This window comes from Drosophila willistoni, assembly GCF_018902025.1.
Source record: "Drosophila willistoni isolate 14030-0811.24 chromosome 2L unlocalized genomic scaffold, UCI_dwil_1.1 Seg72.1, whole genome shotgun sequence".
NCBI lineage: Eukaryota > Metazoa > Arthropoda > Insecta > Diptera > Drosophilidae > Drosophila > Drosophila willistoni.
The window spans coordinates 3,205,709-3,223,352 of NW_025814049.1; the positions used below are offsets into that span (position 1 = coordinate 3,205,709).

At 32.9% G+C, this 17,644-nt stretch overlaps 3 protein-coding genes across 4 annotated transcripts; 2 read left to right on the forward strand and 1 right to left on the reverse strand.

Moving 5' to 3' along the window:
* Window positions 1-472: 472 nt before the first annotated feature.
* On the reverse strand, window positions 473-5,449 carry LOC6646067 (pre-mRNA-splicing regulator female-lethal(2)D). 2 transcript variants are annotated; one of them, XM_023177982.2, is made up of 4 exons: window positions 4,742-5,449; window positions 2,523-2,647; window positions 2,126-2,459; window positions 473-2,048 (listed from the first exon to the last, which is right to left on the reverse strand). In XM_023177982.2, the coding sequence occupies exons 1-4, from the start codon at window positions 5,046-5,048 to the stop codon at window positions 1,114-1,116; spliced, it is 1,701 nt and encodes a 566-aa protein (XP_023033750.1). In that variant the 5' UTR covers window positions 5,049-5,449; the 3' UTR covers window positions 473-1,113. The 2 variants fall into 2 exon arrangements, with proteins under 2 accessions (XP_023033750.1, XP_023033751.1); XM_023177983.2 differs by lacking the exon at window positions 4,742-5,449 and adding an exon at window positions 2,995-3,159.
* Window positions 5,450-5,785: 336 nt separating this feature from the next.
* LOC6646066 lies at window positions 5,786-6,542 on the forward strand. Its single transcript, XM_002068715.3, has 2 exons — window positions 5,786-6,060; window positions 6,124-6,542. The coding sequence occupies exons 1-2, from the start codon at window positions 5,799-5,801 to the stop codon at window positions 6,366-6,368; spliced, it is 507 nt and encodes a 168-aa protein (XP_002068751.1). The 5' UTR covers window positions 5,786-5,798; the 3' UTR covers window positions 6,369-6,542.
* Window positions 6,543-7,620: 1,078 nt separating this feature from the next.
* On the forward strand, window positions 7,621-13,970 carry LOC6646065. The gene is made up of 4 exons (XM_002068714.4): window positions 7,621-7,742; window positions 11,661-11,853; window positions 11,922-12,089; window positions 13,646-13,970. The coding sequence occupies exons 2-4, from the start codon at window positions 11,796-11,798 to the stop codon at window positions 13,870-13,872; spliced, it is 453 nt and encodes a 150-aa protein (XP_002068750.1). The 5' UTR covers window positions 7,621-7,742; window positions 11,661-11,795; the 3' UTR covers window positions 13,873-13,970.
* Window positions 13,971-17,644: the final 3,674 nt, after the last annotated feature.

Here is a 17,644-nt window from a genome sequence, read left to right on the forward strand (position 1 = left end):
CAAAGAAAATTAATAATATTTAGAACAATTCTCATTATGTTTTTTTGTTATTTTTATATCATTTAGTTTTCATATTATGTCTGCTAACAGAAAACAAAAAAAAAAACATTTTCCACAGCGCTAAAGCAACAAATTTTTGATTAAAATAAATAAAAAACACACACACATAATACTAACATTTATAATATTAATCTTAAATGAAAAACAAAACAAAACAAAAAAATAAACCATTTGTCTAATGTGCTAAAAGAAGAAAAAGATAATAAAGAAAATCAATACATTAAAAAAATTAGGTTGTGAATCGTTTGAATGAAAAGTTTAAGGGTTTCCCAAGGAATTTCCATTTAAATGGGCCAATCGAGATACTCTGAAATTTTAAACCTTAATTTTAATATTGAAATACATTTCAAAAGAAAAGCGATCCTTTGTTTCTTTTGTTCCATAGATTGTGAATAAAAACAACTTTAGTAAATTTCAATTTTACTGTTGATGCTTAACAATGTTTATTTTAACATAATTTAGATTATTTTACACAACTTTTTCTGGTTTTCTTTTTCGTTTTTTGTTTTGTAAATGTTTAGTTTTTGTTTTTTTTTTTTTTGCATTACAAAAAAATGGCTTAATTCATTAATTAATTTTAAAACTAATTTAGCTATATAATGATATTTGTTTTTAAGAACTGTTTTTCTTCAGCTAAGTTCAATTAAAATATTGTTTGTTTTTTTTTGTGTTTTTTTTTTTTGATTTGTAAATATTGTTATATATATGTGTATATATATCGGTGACTTTTACATTTTAGCGTATATATATGTAAGTGTGTGCAAGCATTTTCGCTTGCTAATCAAATGGTAAACGTATTTTACAAGACAAAAAAAAACATATAAGATATATATATATATATATAAAACATATATATATATATGTATAGAAAATGAAAATTAAATCAAATATAAAGTCTCTTTTCGGTATTTTCAAAGAAAAATCTCAACAAATGAATTGGCTTAGAAAGAAAACCGTCAAAATCAAATTTTTTTGTGTTAGCAAAGACTTTTTTTAAAAAAGTTTTCCAGTTTTTATCAACGTTTGTTTTTTATTTCTTTTCTCTTCTCCGTTTTAGGTTGAATAATCAACAACCCCCGCTCCATTTTGTTCCATGCGTACTGAACGTCGTCGGGTTAGAATTCGTGCAGCTGCACCTGTTGGTGGTATTACAGATGATGTGGCAGCTGCATCAACTAAAGTTGTTGCAGCAACCGGTTCGGATGTGGCTGTTGTTGTTGTTGTTGTCATTGGCGTGATAGTTGCGGCATTTGGATCTTCAGTGGGAATTCCTACTTTCACAGCTGCATTGTCCAATATTAGAGTCATGGCCTGGTGGAGCTGCTGCTGCTGCTGTTGCAGCTCATCCTCAATTTGTGAGCTTCGTCTTGTGGTTAGACCTCGCAGTTTGGACTTTTTCGGTGGCAATGTTCTCGGTGCACTTACTTCCCTCATGGCAGTAATTGTCGCCGTCGTCGTTGTCGTCTCCTCGACACTATAACTGAGAGCAACTGAATGTGGATTTGCATTGCCAATTGGCGGCTCTTCATAGTTCCTTTTGCGTGCCAATCTTGCAGCGTTGCCGTTGCCATTGCCATTGCTATTACTGTTGCTATTGCTATTACTATCATTATCTTGGATTATGTGTTCAGCAATCTGTTCGTTGTTATTACAGGCACCATTGAAATAGTCAGGATTAGTGGGCGGAGGATTTGGATTGGAGAGTATTGTTGTTGTTGCTGCCGACGTTGTTGTTGTTGTTGTTGTAGTTGTCATTTCCTCACTTATTGTCTCCAGTTTAGATTTAGCGGTACCATTTGTAGCTGCCGGCGGCGTTGTTACCACATTTTGCTGTTCGTCCTTTGTATTGGCTTGCTTAAGTTGTAAATTCTCCTTCTCCAAGGTTTGAATGCGATCGCGTGTGGTTTTCAGTTCTTGTTGTAAAAATAATATGGTACTTTGCATGCCTTCAACATCCTCATCCAACTCTTGCAGGAAGTCATCCAATTCTACAAAACAGAAAAAGGATTAAAGAACAAGTTACATTAATGATCACAAAATAATTCGTTCGTTTTTCTTAACGCACCCGATTGTGATTTCTTGACCTCCTCACTGAAGCTCTTTTGCATGGCCAATTCCGTTTCCAGTTTGGCTAAACGACCATTTGAGGTCATTTTACCCAGCTCCTCATTCTCTTGATAAAGCAAACGACATTTGGCCATTAAACGTTTGCCCGTATTTGAGTCCGGTGTGAATTTCCAAGCCGATAGTTCATTCTGTGTTTCCTCCAATTTGGCCTTGGTGGCCTTCAATTCCTTTTTGAGACGTTCGAATAGTAAATTGACGGCAGGATCAAGCAATGCAGTTCGCAGGGCCAAGGCAGTTGGTGCCTGTTGAGCTTTGTATTCGGCAATTTGACTCTGTTTAGGATAAATGGAAATTCATATAAGTGAAAGCTAATCTAGACTTATACCAATACTTACCACATAATCCTGAAACTCTTGTTCTTTGTTGGCCAGACGTCGCATGAGAATTTTCTCCCGTCGCTGAGCATCGGCACACTGTTGGCCCAAACGAGTTTGGTCCAACTTAAGGGATTCAATTTCATCTGCATTTGGGAAACCAGGGTCAAGGGGTAGAAGAGACAGAGAGGGGGTTAGTGTTAGTAAAGTTTTGTAATATATTTAACATTTAGGACAGTGAGAAAAAAACCATCGTATCGACAAAAAGCAGCAACAAGAGCTTTGGCAGAATATCTCAATACAAAAAAAAAAGATCATATTTTTTTTTCTATTTTTTTTACAATAATTTACATGTTCTTAAGGTATACAAGAAAAATTGCTAGTTTTTGCAATATATTTTTTTTTTTTTTTTATTTAAGAATTGTAAATTTTCTTGTTTTTTTTTTTTTGTTTTTTTATTGGTTTGTAATTGGAACTTAATACGAAATCATACCAATGCGTTGCAATCATTCGTGTAAGTTCGTGACATGGTTGTTGTTGTTGTAGTAGTAGTAGTAGTAGATAGTAGGTAGTAGTAGTAGTAGTAGACAGGCTCTTCTCTGGCTGAACAAAACTCTGATTGGAATTCGATTGCTTGATTTTGCTTATTTTATATGCATATAACACAATAATTTTTGCATCTTCATATTTTTTATAATTTTATTTTCACTTTATTGAATTGATTGAAACACTTTGGAATATTTTTGCTTTCTTTTGCTTGCAATACATATATATAAAGATATATATATATATGTATAAAACTGAAAAATATTTTTGAAAAACACTTGTAAAAAACTCTCGCACATTTATTTTGATTTCATTTTGCTTTTCTCTTGTTGTTGTTGTTGGGAAGGGGGGGAAAGGGTAAGAACAACATCTCGAGTAAAAGCAAAAAAGCTTTTGATAAGCTTTTCATTTGATTATATTTTTTGTTGCCTTTTTTGCATTGGTTGCTTTTGATTTTTTTTTTCGAACACTCTCAAAAAGTTCATTGACTTTCACACAGAAACACACATTTATATGCCGTAAATTTCGAGTGCAGCTTGTGCGTGGGTGTGCGCGTGCATGTGTGTGGCCTAAATACACACACACACTCACACAAGCACAAATAATAAATAATAATAAAAAATAAATTGATGTAATTTCTACAAAGCGCACACATACACGTACAGAAGAGAAGCACACAAATCTTATGCTTTATATAATTTTATATTTATTAATATTTTATATATTTTCTGAAAAGTTCACTTATGACCAAGTTCATTTTACACTCGTCGATAACACAATAAAATCGGAAATTTAAACAGAAAAATAATATATGTATATACTTTTTAGCACTTTTTTTCTTTTAATTTCATTGATTTATATATTTATTATTATTTATTTATTTTCTTTATTTACGTCGACGCTGTGAGAGAACGAGAGAGTGAGAGGGGCAAAATATATCGATATCGATAGCTCAATTCAAATGGAGAGAGCGACAGAGACAAGGGTAGTTGCTATGCGTAGGTGTAGGTAACTTTGTACGATTGTATCGTGTGCATGTGTGATAGAGAGAGAGCGAGCGAGCGAGAGGGACAATTGGCTGCTCATCTCTTTTGGGCACGTAGGCAAACAACAAAAAAGTTGGACCGAAAAAAAAATAATAATAACTGTACACACACACTGCGAGATTTAAACATTTGCATTTTTTCTTTCTTATTAATTTCGCATTTTCTTTTATTTTTCTTCTTTTTTTGCGTTGTATTGTTCTTTTTGCACCACTCGCACTGAAAACACTTTTTTTTACCGCCGCACTGGAAAAAATTGACGACTAAATGCTAAATTATTTTTTTTTTTTTGATTATTTCTTTGAAAGTCTTTCATGGAGTGTTCGCTTCATTGTTTTTTTCGAGTGTTTTTCAGAAACATTTTTGTAGTCTTTTTGTTTTTGCACCAAAAAAATCCAAACTGTGTTGAGGGTGAGTGGTGAGAGGGGTAAAATATCTTATGGAATATTGAGAGAATGTAGATAAACGAAAAAAAAATATATGCAAATATGTATATATTATAAACTAAATTAAACAACTTTAGTTTTCTTTTTTCTTGTTTTATACAATTTATACACAAATAAATATACACTTCATCTCAGGAGAGTGGGGGGGACCAAAGTAATTTGTTGTTCGGTTTTTTGTTTTTGTCAGTGTTTGTTTTTGTAATACCTTCTAGCAGACGTTGGCGTTGTTGTTGTTCTTGCTGTTGTTGTTGTTGTTGTTGCTGCTGCTGCTGCTGTTGTTGTTGTTGCTGCTGTTGTTGTTGCTGTTGCTGCTCCTCAAAAGCCGAAGGAGTTGGCGACGCTGGACCAGAACCAGTACCAGTTCCAGTTACCCCAACGCCACCGCCTCCCCCAACTCCTGTAACACCTCCACCACTTAAATTTTGTTCATATTTTGTTGTTGCTGTTGGCATTTTATCGTAACTGTGCATCAAGGGTCTCTGATCGTCCAAAGTCATTGCAGCGACACTCATAACGTCTTGTTGTAGTTGTTGTATTCTTGTTGGTCCTTATTACATTTACACGCTCACACACGAAACAAACGACGACGACTGCGGCGTCGGCGGCGACAGCGGCTGAAACAGAGGCGGAGGCAGAATAGCGACGACGACGACAACGCTGTTTGCTTCTTCCTCTTGCTTCTTTTTTTTTCTCTCACCACACAAATACTTTTCTCGAGTGTGGGGGGAACTTGGCGCACAATATTCACGATCTCTTTTGTATTGCAAACTCTTGTATTATTGATTAATTACTTAATTGTTTATTTATTACCACTTTTTTGACAATTTTTAACAATTTTTTACCAACTTTTTTTCAACTTTTCACTCTGCGGAGAAACCAATATGGCGCTTCAGTACCAACTCGCGAATGTCGATAGACAAAATGCAGCGTTGCCACATGTTGGGTGATTACACGAAGAAGTAATGTCATATAGGCATGACTTTCTGACAGTGATGTTTTTTTAATGTTTTACACATAATCTCATCTAACTCTAAGTCGGCCTGAACTAAACAAAACCTTTATTTGTATATGACTTTGGCTCATAAAAAACGTTTACTTATGCACAGTATGCTATTAGGGCCGAGTGTGCTCAGGTCAATCATATTTCTTATCAAGCCGTTTTTCACTTTTCAGCACTAAAATCTCTCACTATCACGCTAATGATAGCGCTATCGATGGAACTCCCATCTCTGACTGGGATATAAATATTTTGTAAACAAGCCATGAGTGATTTACCTGAAAATCTTCAAATCAAATTGGAATCGCCCAATATAAAGGAGCGCTTGAATCTCCATGTTAAGCGACGACTTCAGCATGATCCGGACAACGCCACGCCACCGATCGTTCCAGAGACCAAACGGGCCAAAAGCAAAGAGAAGGAAAAGGAGCCAAAACCACGAAAGCCCTACCAAAAGCGAGTGGACAAGATTAAAACAGAAGCAGTGGTGACCAGCACAACGTCAACGACAGGCAAAGGCAAAAAGGGTAAATATGGTTAATAAAGGACTAGAAATATGACATCTAATGCGTATTACTTGCCATGATTAGCTGCACAAATTGCCAGTCCAGCTGCTGAATTGGAACCCATGCTGGATGAGGCGGATCTAGAGCTGGGAGCTGGAGGAGCAGGCGGCGGTTCACCAGAAGCAGCAGGACGAAGTAATACTAACAGAGATCGTCATAAGAATGCTGATATATTGAACATGGTTTTAAGCGTTAAAAAGCGCGCCCTACTCCAAAATCCAGAAGTTCAAAAATTTTGGACAAATATTATGCAGGCTCTTGGAAAGTGATTTGCTTATATGTTAAGATAGAAATAGTATTTTCTTTGTTAAATAATTTAATCATTTAGTTTTATAAGTACCTGCGAAGGGGGCCTGTAGTAAAATCTGTTTTGTGGTTCATGTGGCTCCAGATAAGGTTTTGTATATTTACACTACTCTTATAATAAAAACTTGTAAATATTATTAGTTTTTTTATATAGATAATGATGCAATTCTTTAGTTTCTCACTTTTTTAAACTAATTTTGAAGTCACTTTAAATTTATTCTTTCATGGATCAATCAATCCTAAGGAAAACAAGTTTATTTCTGATTCAAAAATTAGTCCATTTAAAAAAATATTGTAATCTTTTTAATCACCAAATGTAATTTTTGTGTTTCATCTTATGAGTGGTGTAATTTATATTACTAAGTAGATCTTTCTATTATATATTCTTTGCTTAAACAAGCATCCTTCATATAAATAACAACGAATCCCACACAAATCAAAAGCATTTCATTTAATTATCTTGTTTAACTCGTCATTAGTAAATATTGAGCTCTATATTAGTGTCAGTTTGTCTTAATTATAGTTGTTCATGCAATATTGCGTGCAATTTGCGACTGCGCCACTTGGTCAGATAAAAATGTCACATGGAACAATATGGTTCATCCAATTAATAGCAAAAATTTAACAATAGAAAACAAAAAACAATTCGTTTTGTTTGTAATACTTGTAGAGTAAATCTGTAAAGTAGAAATTAGGCGAATTTCCCCACCTAGAAGCAACATATTTTTTATTAATATATAAAAAAAAAACCATTAATTTTCAATTTTTGGAACGAATTTACGAATTTATTTTCATCTTTATATGATTAACACTTACATTTATGTCTTTTTGGAACATAAAATAAAGCTGATGTCAATAAGTGAATAATTCCAATAAATACTCTATATTTTCGATTCAAAATCATTATTTTAACGATCCTTTGTTGTGCATCTTTTGAACATCTTAATAGCATTACATTTTCTGATTCAATAGATAACATAAGTATTACTACATTACTAGAAAAAACCTGTTTTGAAAAGCTGTCTTAATGGAATAATAATTAGAAGTGTATGAAAATTGTGGCTTAAATTGTACTCCCGGCCTGATTTATTACTGCGCAAACTCTGCTCTCCCAGACCAGAGCCGGCCGCTGCAAAAAAAAAAATAAAAAAAATCTCAGGGAATCGGAAGAAATAACTTGATGAAATTTTTGCTTCAGCTCAGACAGAACTCGAACGTGTTTGGGGTTGTAACGTTGTGTGGACGCGCTTTAACGCAAATAAATATTAAGAAATACATATATATAAAATTCTAAAAAGTAAAACTGAACAATATAGGAAATCGCAAAATAATAAAAGGTAGTCGCAAGAAGTGAAGTTGAAAAACGTTGAAACTATTTAGAAAATTATAAAATAAAGGACCAGGAGAATTGCTTGGAATTTTGAGGCTAGATTAGATAATCCCGCGTTTTGCTATCGATTTAACTATTTTTTTGCACTCTCTCTGCCTGTCTCTCTTTATTTCTCTGTCTCTCTGAGCTCTGAAGGGTGAATTTCACTCTATTCACCCTCCTTCAACATTCGTTCTGGTTCCTCACGTCTCATTTGGTGCTACGTCCTTGTGAGAGAATTTGCGCTCAAAACGAAAACATAAATTGCACTCACTCCAAAACCCACCCACCCAACCACCCAATCCACTGAGCCAACTACCCCATTCAATGGCCCACCCACTGAGCCCTTTTTTTTGTCATGCCTTCCATCTGGCCAGGCATTTTCGCTTTCATTTCCATTTTTGGTGTCATTGCAGCCTGAAATTCGTACGTCCAAAGAAAGGAAAGAAAGCCAGAAAGAGAGAGAGAGAGATAGCAATTTAGAAAGGGAATACAAAATTCAACTTATATAAAAAAATTAAAAGATTTAATTTTGTTAGCCTTTTACGTTAAATTCTATTGGTTGAAAAGTTTAATTTGTAAAGAAGAAAATTTGTGTAACGAAGAGAAAATTCCTTGCTGGTTGAAGAAAAAACTATTATATAATTTTAAGTGAACAAGTGAAGAACTTTTTGTGACTTCAAAACAAAAGTAAAAATAAAAAATAAAATACAGAATAAATGGAAACAATGAAAAACCTTTTAAAAAGTGCTCTTAAGAAATTGTTAATTAACCAAAAAAGTGTTGTAACTAATGGAGTGCAAAGTTCAGACTATAAACGATAAATTATTATACAATCCACAAACTCCCAAAGCCATTAACTACATAAGAAAAATGGGAGGGGAGACTTCCCTTATCCCCCTTGAACTGCTTGCCAACATTTTTCCACCTGCATTTCTCTCGTCTCTTTTTATTTTTTTAATGGCTAAATCGATATGAAAAGAAAAAAACAAACCTTTTTGGTTTTCCCTTGATTTTCCGACTCTTTGCTCGTCATTTTTCTGTTTTTTTTTCTTTTCTTTTTTTTTTTTTTTTGCTAATTGTCTGACTATTACATAAGCAGCTGACGGCTTGAAAGGGCTCAAAAGGCAACTACAACAAAAAAAAAAACCCATTTCCCCACAGGAAATGCCAACGAAAGTCCAACACTGAACAGGGTATACACATATGTATGTACATATATTCCTATGTATGTGTGTATGTTTGTAGGTGAACTAGGTCAGTTATTGAATTTTCCATATAGCAAATATTTATAACAACATTAAATGTCAGTAGCATGTCAAGAAAGGGAGTAAATGGGGGAAATGAACAACTTTTTGTTGTTGTTGGTTTCTATTTTTTTTGATTGACTTGCTTGTTCTTTCTCTTCTGTCGCATGACAACCACATAAGAGGGTCCTATGGATAGATGGATGGTTGGATGGCTGGCTGACTGGTTGACTACCATATTGATTGGCCACTTTTCTGCTTCTACTTCCATTTCCACTTCCTTTTCACCACATACAAGTGTGTGTGTGTGTGTGTCTCATTGCTGTGTGTGTGCCAAAAACCCAAATTTTCTTGACTGTTGTAAAACTAGTCGTATGCGTAATATTTGCTTAGATCATATCGATGTCCATATATACTGTAAGAAGTTGGCAGTGGGCTTACTTAAAAGTGGCTAGAGGTGTGGACTATGAAAAAGATAGACAGCTATAGATAGAGAGAGAGAGAGAGAGAGGAGGAAGATGGTAGGGGTTTTGCTTTTCTGGGGCTTCCAGTGCATTGCACTTTTCTGTTGATTACGTCTATAATTTGCGGGTCCCCCCTTATCTGTCCCATGGGGTGCGTTGCTCTCATTATGTACTAAATGTGGTCAATTAGTTTTACATTGATCACACAGTAGGCAAAGTAATTGAGGCGCAGTTCAAATACTTAACAACTGCAAATTTTTCAAATATAAACTACTTGAGTGGTTTTGTTTTCTTTTAAAAGTTAATTTCTCCGCTATTACAAAGGAGGAGAAAGACTGAGCTTAACTAAAATTGGTCTATCCTATAGCAGAATTGACCACTCTATCGAAAATTTTAAAAGTTAATAGATTATTTTAGATAAATATATTCATCGTAAGAGTATTTACACCAAACGAGAAATTTTATGTAAATCTATTAGTCTAAAGATTAGGATCCAGTCTCTCTTAAATCGCATTGAAGATTCCTATCTTTAACCAAAAGGTTCTTAATATGAAACTCTTCTGAATTTTACACTTCAACTTCAATACTAAATATTTTTGTATAGAAGTTACAAACTTTAAAATTTTGTATTTACGAACTACATAGAACTACTAGTATTAGGATATGCAGAAAATCTGGATTTTTCTAATAGTTTGTTTTCAAATTTAATACTATTATACATTTTAATGTATTCTTAGGCAAAACTTTCATGGCAAAACATTTTCTTATAGTGTGTAATCCAAAGGCAAATATATATAGATATAACTTTTGGGATGTGAAATCCGCTAAAGACCAGTCACTTTTAGGTGGGGGAGTTTCACTTCCCATGAATTTGCTACTGACTCAACCACTGCATTTTTATGCCTTATCAAGTATTATCGTCTTATGTGTAAAATACAGCAAGATCTAGATATAGGAAAACTATTTTTAATGAAAAAATCAATCTTTATAAGGTATTATTCTTTAAGACACTTAAAAAATAAAAAAAAATTGGGTACTTTTTAATTGCTATGGCCAATCAATCGATATAACGAAAAAACTTGTGGTTCATTATAACAAAGTTTCACAGTATGATTAAACACAGTTTCACTTAAAGGTTTCCCAATTCAAACTTCTCAGTTAACAGTCTATTATGTAATATAGATTTAGGCAAATCTTTACGAAATATTTTAAATCTTTTAAAGGGCTTTTCTAAGTTTAATACGGTTTGACTTTTAATGGTTTTGGTGTACATTTTCTGGTCAAGTTTTTAAGTACTGACCCAATTCCAAATCTTATTTAAAAACTGACTTTATAAAATATACTTATAAAATATATTTTTTCTACTTGAATCTATAATTGGTATCGTATTAAAGTCAAGCTTTTGCTGCCTATTAGATTAACAGTAATAAAAGCTCTGTAAAATAAGCCACGACTTGGTAGCCCACCTTCACCCCCTCCGCCCACCCTCCCTGTGCTGCTTACTAATCAGAATCAAAGTGCTTAGCCTGACAAAACTATTAAAAGCAAATGCCATAAGCAGCAACAAGGAGGCTCGTTACCTAGCTACCAATTGGTGGGTGGAAGGGCCTCAGGATACCTACCCTTACCTATGGCATTAGCCACACTGGGAAAATCAATTTCAAGCAATTGACTGACTGAATTTATGCCAGTTATGGACAAGTTAGTTAAAATGAGATTGAGATGGCCATTAAGCGAAAGAGGGCCAGTTAGATCCTACATGCTTGGGTGCTTATTGAGTGAGGTGACAACTGGGTGCAATCATTGCAATCCAATTAAAGGGACAGTTGCTGCATCAAAAAAAAAAAAAAAAGAAAGAAAAGCTCATCCAACCAGAGAAAGCAATCTATATATATGTAAGAGAGTGTTGCAAGAGTTTCTGGCCAAAAGAGAGTATGGGGCAAAAGAAGAGAATGAGCTCTTCCCTCACTGCGCCGTCGCTGCTGCATTTTGCATCTTTTCCGTGTTATTTTTTTTCGTCTATTTTTCTCTTCCTTCTTTTTTTTTTCTTGTTGCGGCCCACTTTACGTTTTGTCATTTTCCGCATAGTTCTATTTACATCGAATACGGCCAACAAAATTTTCACTTTTCAAAAGAAATATTAATAAATTTGCAAAACAATTTTCTCTTTTTTAGGTTTAACATGATAATTTAACAAACAAAGCATAAAACCAAAAGTGTAAACGTTATAAAAACATAAGTTTTTCCTAAACGACGAACTAAGTTTAATTTTCCATAGAGAAAGAGACAAAGTAATTGCAAATACAAAAAATGTCACCATTTGTGGAAAAATCATTACTATTGCTAGGCATTCTATGCTGCATACAAGGTGAGTTTAACTCACTTTCAATCCCAAAATATATTACTTTCAATGTGAGTTGCATTCTCTATTCATAGTATCCACTGCCCTGATGTGCTATGACTGCAATAGTGAGTACGATCCACGTTGTGGCGATCCATTCGAGCCCTATTCCATTGGTGAAGTGAATTGCAGTAAACAGGAACCACTGGAGCATCTTAAGGATAAATATCAGCCCATGTTGTGCCGCAAAACTGTGCAGAAAAGTGAGTTCAAAGTGATCTAAAAAAACGTTTAATCTTTTAAAAATTGGGATTCTCAAGTTGTACCATCAAATTTGGGATCAGAAAAGCTAGTGAAATAATTGTGTGGACTGTTTAAAAAAAAATAATATATTCTTGAATATATTACTTGATAAAACCATTATTCATTTAAACATTTTGAACAGTAATTCATATATAAACTCTTCTTCAAGTTCTTACATACACTATGTTTACACTGCGTTTCAACTAAATAGGTTTACCTACAGTGGCGAGCACATGTGGATATAATTTTTGATACTGTGACTTTGGGTGGCTGTAAAACCCACAAAAATGCATTAATCGATTCCACATTTTTAACAAAAAACCACTAATAAAATATAAAACGAAAAACAAAGAATTATCCCCTCCTCGAATTATCCATAAAAAACTTTAAAATGAGCAAGTATCCAGAGTAAGGAATTTTTTCAATATTCAGTCCAAAGGTTTGGCTGTAATCACACTTTTAATGCGCCTGGGCATACTTTCCACCAATTTGTTTATCAATCCGTGCGATAGAGTGCTCCATTCCGCTTGGACTCGACTCCAAAGCTCGTGCATTGTCGTCGGCGGATTATCGTAGCGCCAAAGTTGCGTCTTTAGCAAAGCCCATGATTTTCGATCGGATTTAGATCTGGGCTTTGAGTCGGCCACTGCAGCTTCAGAAAACTTTGATTTTCGAGCCATTCCTTTACAATTTTGACCAAATTTGCTCGCCACTGTATATGGTTGCTCTTTTGTTAACGTCTAAGATTCTTATGAACTTTTGATCGATAGTAACTTTATTCTTTTGTTATTCAAAATAAGTTTTTCAGAGATATGTCGTCGGATATATTTTCACTGTATATAATTTCTTGTGATGGACATTTTTTTTATATAGAGCTCTATTTGCAACAATAACTTTTTTATGCCAATATGTTTATAAACACCACCCGCATCTGCACCTAAAATATTCAATTTTTATTTTATATATTTATGGAGAAAAATATAATATTATAAAATAAAATCTACTTAACGAATTGAAAATTTTTTGGTTTATAAAAACGCTCTCCTGTAAAGTTGCGTTTTGGCGCATAGTTTATTGTCGCAAATAGGACTCAATATTATTAAAGATTATTTCAATTCGTCTTTTATAGTTAGACAAGTTGTAAAATAAATACAATTTCCTATGTTATTCAAATAGACCAAAGTAAAAAAAATCATAATGTTAAATTAAGCCTTTAGCCTTTTTATTAGATATCTTTTTTTTTTGGTGTAAGTGACTAGAGTTTGTTTAACTATATCTAAATCGATTCATTTTATCTTTTTTAACAAGAATATATTAGAACTTTGTTCACTAATTAAAGCTTTCTTGACCACAATTGCAATTGTCTGCAAATTTAAAGCTACTGCAATATACGGTCACACTATATCCCAGTGTTGGTCAACAAGTGCACTCTAAATACGGTTCGCTAAGCACTAAATACCCTCTCTTTCTAAACTACCTCTTTTTGTCTCTCTCTCTCTTTTTTTACTCCTTTTAGTCTATGGCAAAACCCGAATTGTTCGCGGCTGCGGTTATATACCTGATGAACGCACCGATGGCGAGTGTATAAAGCGTTCGGGCACCCACGACGTGGCCGCCATTTATTGTGCCTGCACTGGTGAATTGTGCAACGGAGCCAACTCCATGATGTCATCGCAATATGTCCTAATTTCCGGACTTACGCTGCTGTTAATGCTACTGACAAGGCACAGCATAAGCTCATAAATTTGCGTTAAATTGAAGTTCACTTTTGTTCGTGACGTTTAATTTCCTTTTGGTTTTCCTATTTTATCTTGGGGGCAGTATTTTTTAAAAATACATAACAAATTTTGTATGATTATTTTTTTTTTTTTAGTTTTGGAAAAATAGAAAAACAAAAATGATAAACTGCCAGTAAATGTCTCCGCCTAAAAACAAAATACCACAAGACCCCAAATGATTTTTTTTTGAAAATGTTTTTCTATTTTTTTTCTTTTTATTTTTTTAAACAGAAATGAAAAGTTATTACCTATGGAATGAATACATCTATAGAGCCTAGTATTTGCAATAATTAGGATTCAATAATAACAAAAAAAAGAAAAAAGATATTAAAATTTAATAAATAAATTAAAAAAAAAAACAATTCATAGAGCAAAGGAATAAAGTACAGAAAGTAAAAAGAAATGAAAACTATTTACAGATGAAAAACCCATTTGAACTCAATAAAAAAATATTAAAAATAAAAATTGTAACAAAAACAAAACAAAAAATTAAACAAATTGAAATCATATTTTGTCCATTTTAAGCTTCATAAAAATATTAATTCTTCCTAAATAAAACAAAAATGAAAAACTGAAAGAAATACACCAAAAAGTCAAGAAAACTAATAAAGAAAAAAAAATATATATATACAAATTTGGCACCCTGAAACAAAAACGAAGACATCACTTCAGCTTTCAAGTACAGTCACCACAAAAAATGAAACACTAGCCAACACATATGGAAAATTAATTATATATATATACAATATTCGAGTATATACATTCAAATGATACAATGATATTTATTTAGTTAAAAATTAAAAAAAGAAAAACAATATTATTAAGAATTATAAAAAAGAGAGCTCAATTCAAATAAAATGAAATGAGACGAAAATAATTTTGAAAATGTGTAGATAAACTTAACTAATTTTTATTTAAAGAAAAAGTAAGTAACAAAACACTAGCCGTTGATAAAATAAAGAAATTAACAATATAATAATAATAAAAAATAAATAAATGAGGAAAATGATAATAAACAAATAAAAATAATTGATACATACAAAACAACAAAAAATCACCTGAAATTGGAAAAATCCTGGATAAACCAATCACAACACACACACAAACACATGAAAAATCACGCCGAAAATTTGCCCAGCGTGAATCCATATCATTGAGCTTTGGCATTAACAAAATACAAAAAAAAAAGAACAAAAACCAAATGAGATTCTAAAGTAAAATCTACAAATAAATAAATATACTTATATAAAACAGAAACAAAACATACATATACCAAAAGATATATATAAAAAACAAAAAAACAAATGTTACTGAAACAAACCCAAAAAATCCACTCACATACCACAAAAAAAAGAAGAAAACAAAAAATAATCTAACCTAAAACTAAAAAAACCAAAAAAGAAAATGTTTCACCTACAAAACACTTGAAAAATGAAAAGGAAAACTTAAGAAAAACTGCTTCGTCTGCGCTGGCTGAGTCGTATATATGGTATATATATATATATATATATTTATATATGTATATATCATATGTGAATTTGTATCTCTTGTTTAAAATTTTCATTGAAAAGTTATTTCTATTTCAGTTCATCTCAAGTTGAAACATATGAAAAAACAGCTAATGAAACAATATTTATTATATGTATGCAAAAACAAGAAAAACAAAAAATAAAGAAAATTTGAAACCGAAGCAAAAAAATGAGAAAAAAAACGAAATAAAAATATAACAAATAAAATTTATTGAACAACATAAAACCCAAAAAGCAAAACCAAAAAACCAAAACGAAAAAATTATGTGAACTTGTTAATTTTTAGCATTTAAGTCTGTAAAGCTCCGCTTGTAGATGAAAAATCAATAAATAAAACTAAACAAAACAAACGAAAAATCAAATAAAATAAATAATAAAGTGAGAGAATAGCATTTCGAATTGAAGAAAAATTCAGTTATAGCAAGGATGTCGAGGCAGTAAGATAGTTTTTCAATCTAAATCAACAAATTACCAAATTTCAGAAACATCGAATAAACAGAACATAATAAGTATATAGTTATATATATATAAGTTACGACTCTTAAGTACGAGCCTGGTCCATGGATGCGAGTCTGGTCCCTAGTCGGAAGCGAGCTACGAGTCTATCATACGTGTCTCCATGACAGGGTGTGGTTACCATGATCCTTCGGATACGCATGGGAGATGACACACAAGAGTAGTTCTTTAACCACTAGTTTACCTAATAACCACTAGTTGAAACTAATTACACAGAAACTTCGATTTAAAGTTATAATTTATTTATTAATCACTTGCATGTACTTCTGGTTCCGAAAACTAAGACTAAAGCCTACTCCAGAGATCAGGGCCTTAAATATACCTCATGAGGGCTGATCAACGTCTATTGATCGTACTGTGGCCGATGTTGAGAGTACACCTAGACCTCGCTTTGCGTTGGGGATACGTTCCAAAAAAACACGACGCAAACTGAAACGACGCAAAGTGAATTAAGATTTTCTATAGGCAACAATGGAAAGATCAAAGATACATAGGTTCCCGGGCCATGAAAATACTACTTTTTAGAAAGAAAAATTTAACAAAGTAAACATTTAAAAACAAAAATGTTATTGCATTCATTCATAAAAAAAAAAAACTGTTTCCATTAAATCAAAATAACCTATTCAATTATTTATCTTTATGAGTTTTTAGTGGCTTCGTTCACCAAAAGTTTGTCCAGAGTTTGGTGAATAGCTTTTTTTTTGTAAATTTAAATAAATTTCTTGGTAGCAGTTGATGTTTGCAGCTACCGCCTGGGATACCTTAAAACTTCTGTCATTGTCGTTGATCGTTTTTTATGAAAATTCTCCATTGCTTCGTCAATCAAGCCCATCGCTTTTGAAATTTGTTTGGAGGTTAAACACTGTTCTACGAACATTTCTACTAAACCCCGAGTTTTGATAGCATGACGCAATTATCAACAGAAGTACATAGGTAAGCTAGATGTCAATGTTGAAAAACGTAAAACTGCCAACAATTCAAAGCCAATGTTGGTAAAAGTTGATATTGGCGTTGCCACAATAGCTGATTAAGAAAAAAAAAGTTAAACACTCGAACTCAAAACAACGCAACAACGAGAATATAACGACGCACAGTGAAAATTAGTACTAATAAAGCAGCGACGCAACTTCGAAAAAATGCAAAACGAAACGACGCAAAGCGAGGTCTAGGTGTATATCACTCTTCCGGTGAAGTCGGCAGAAATGGATTGGTTACAAAGGTGAATAGAAAAGTGCTTATGCTATGTGATAGAAAGTTTATATTGGGTCAAGCGTTAAAGTGCTTACTCTAGGTATAGGAAGTCATTAATGGAACAAGTGGATAGTGTGGATTAATATGGGTCACAATGTACTTCCTAGGGTTATGGCATATGTGAGTTGTCAACGTGACTTTTAATGAGATTCATTCAGCAGTTTCTGGTATTGATTCTCGTCTTGCTGCATCATAGTTGGTCGGGGTGCAGGGCATGGTTCTACTTGTTCTGTAGGAGTCGGCGTATCGTGGAGAAATGCATGTGCTTATATGCATTATATGTACATATGTATATATGAATATAAATTTTATATACAGAAATAAATCGCCTCTGCTTAGTATTTTATAAATGTGAATGTCATCTGATTCGGCTTGATTTTGTAACATACTATAATTTGGAGCATGTTTAAAATTAGATATTTTATAGAAGAATTTATACTT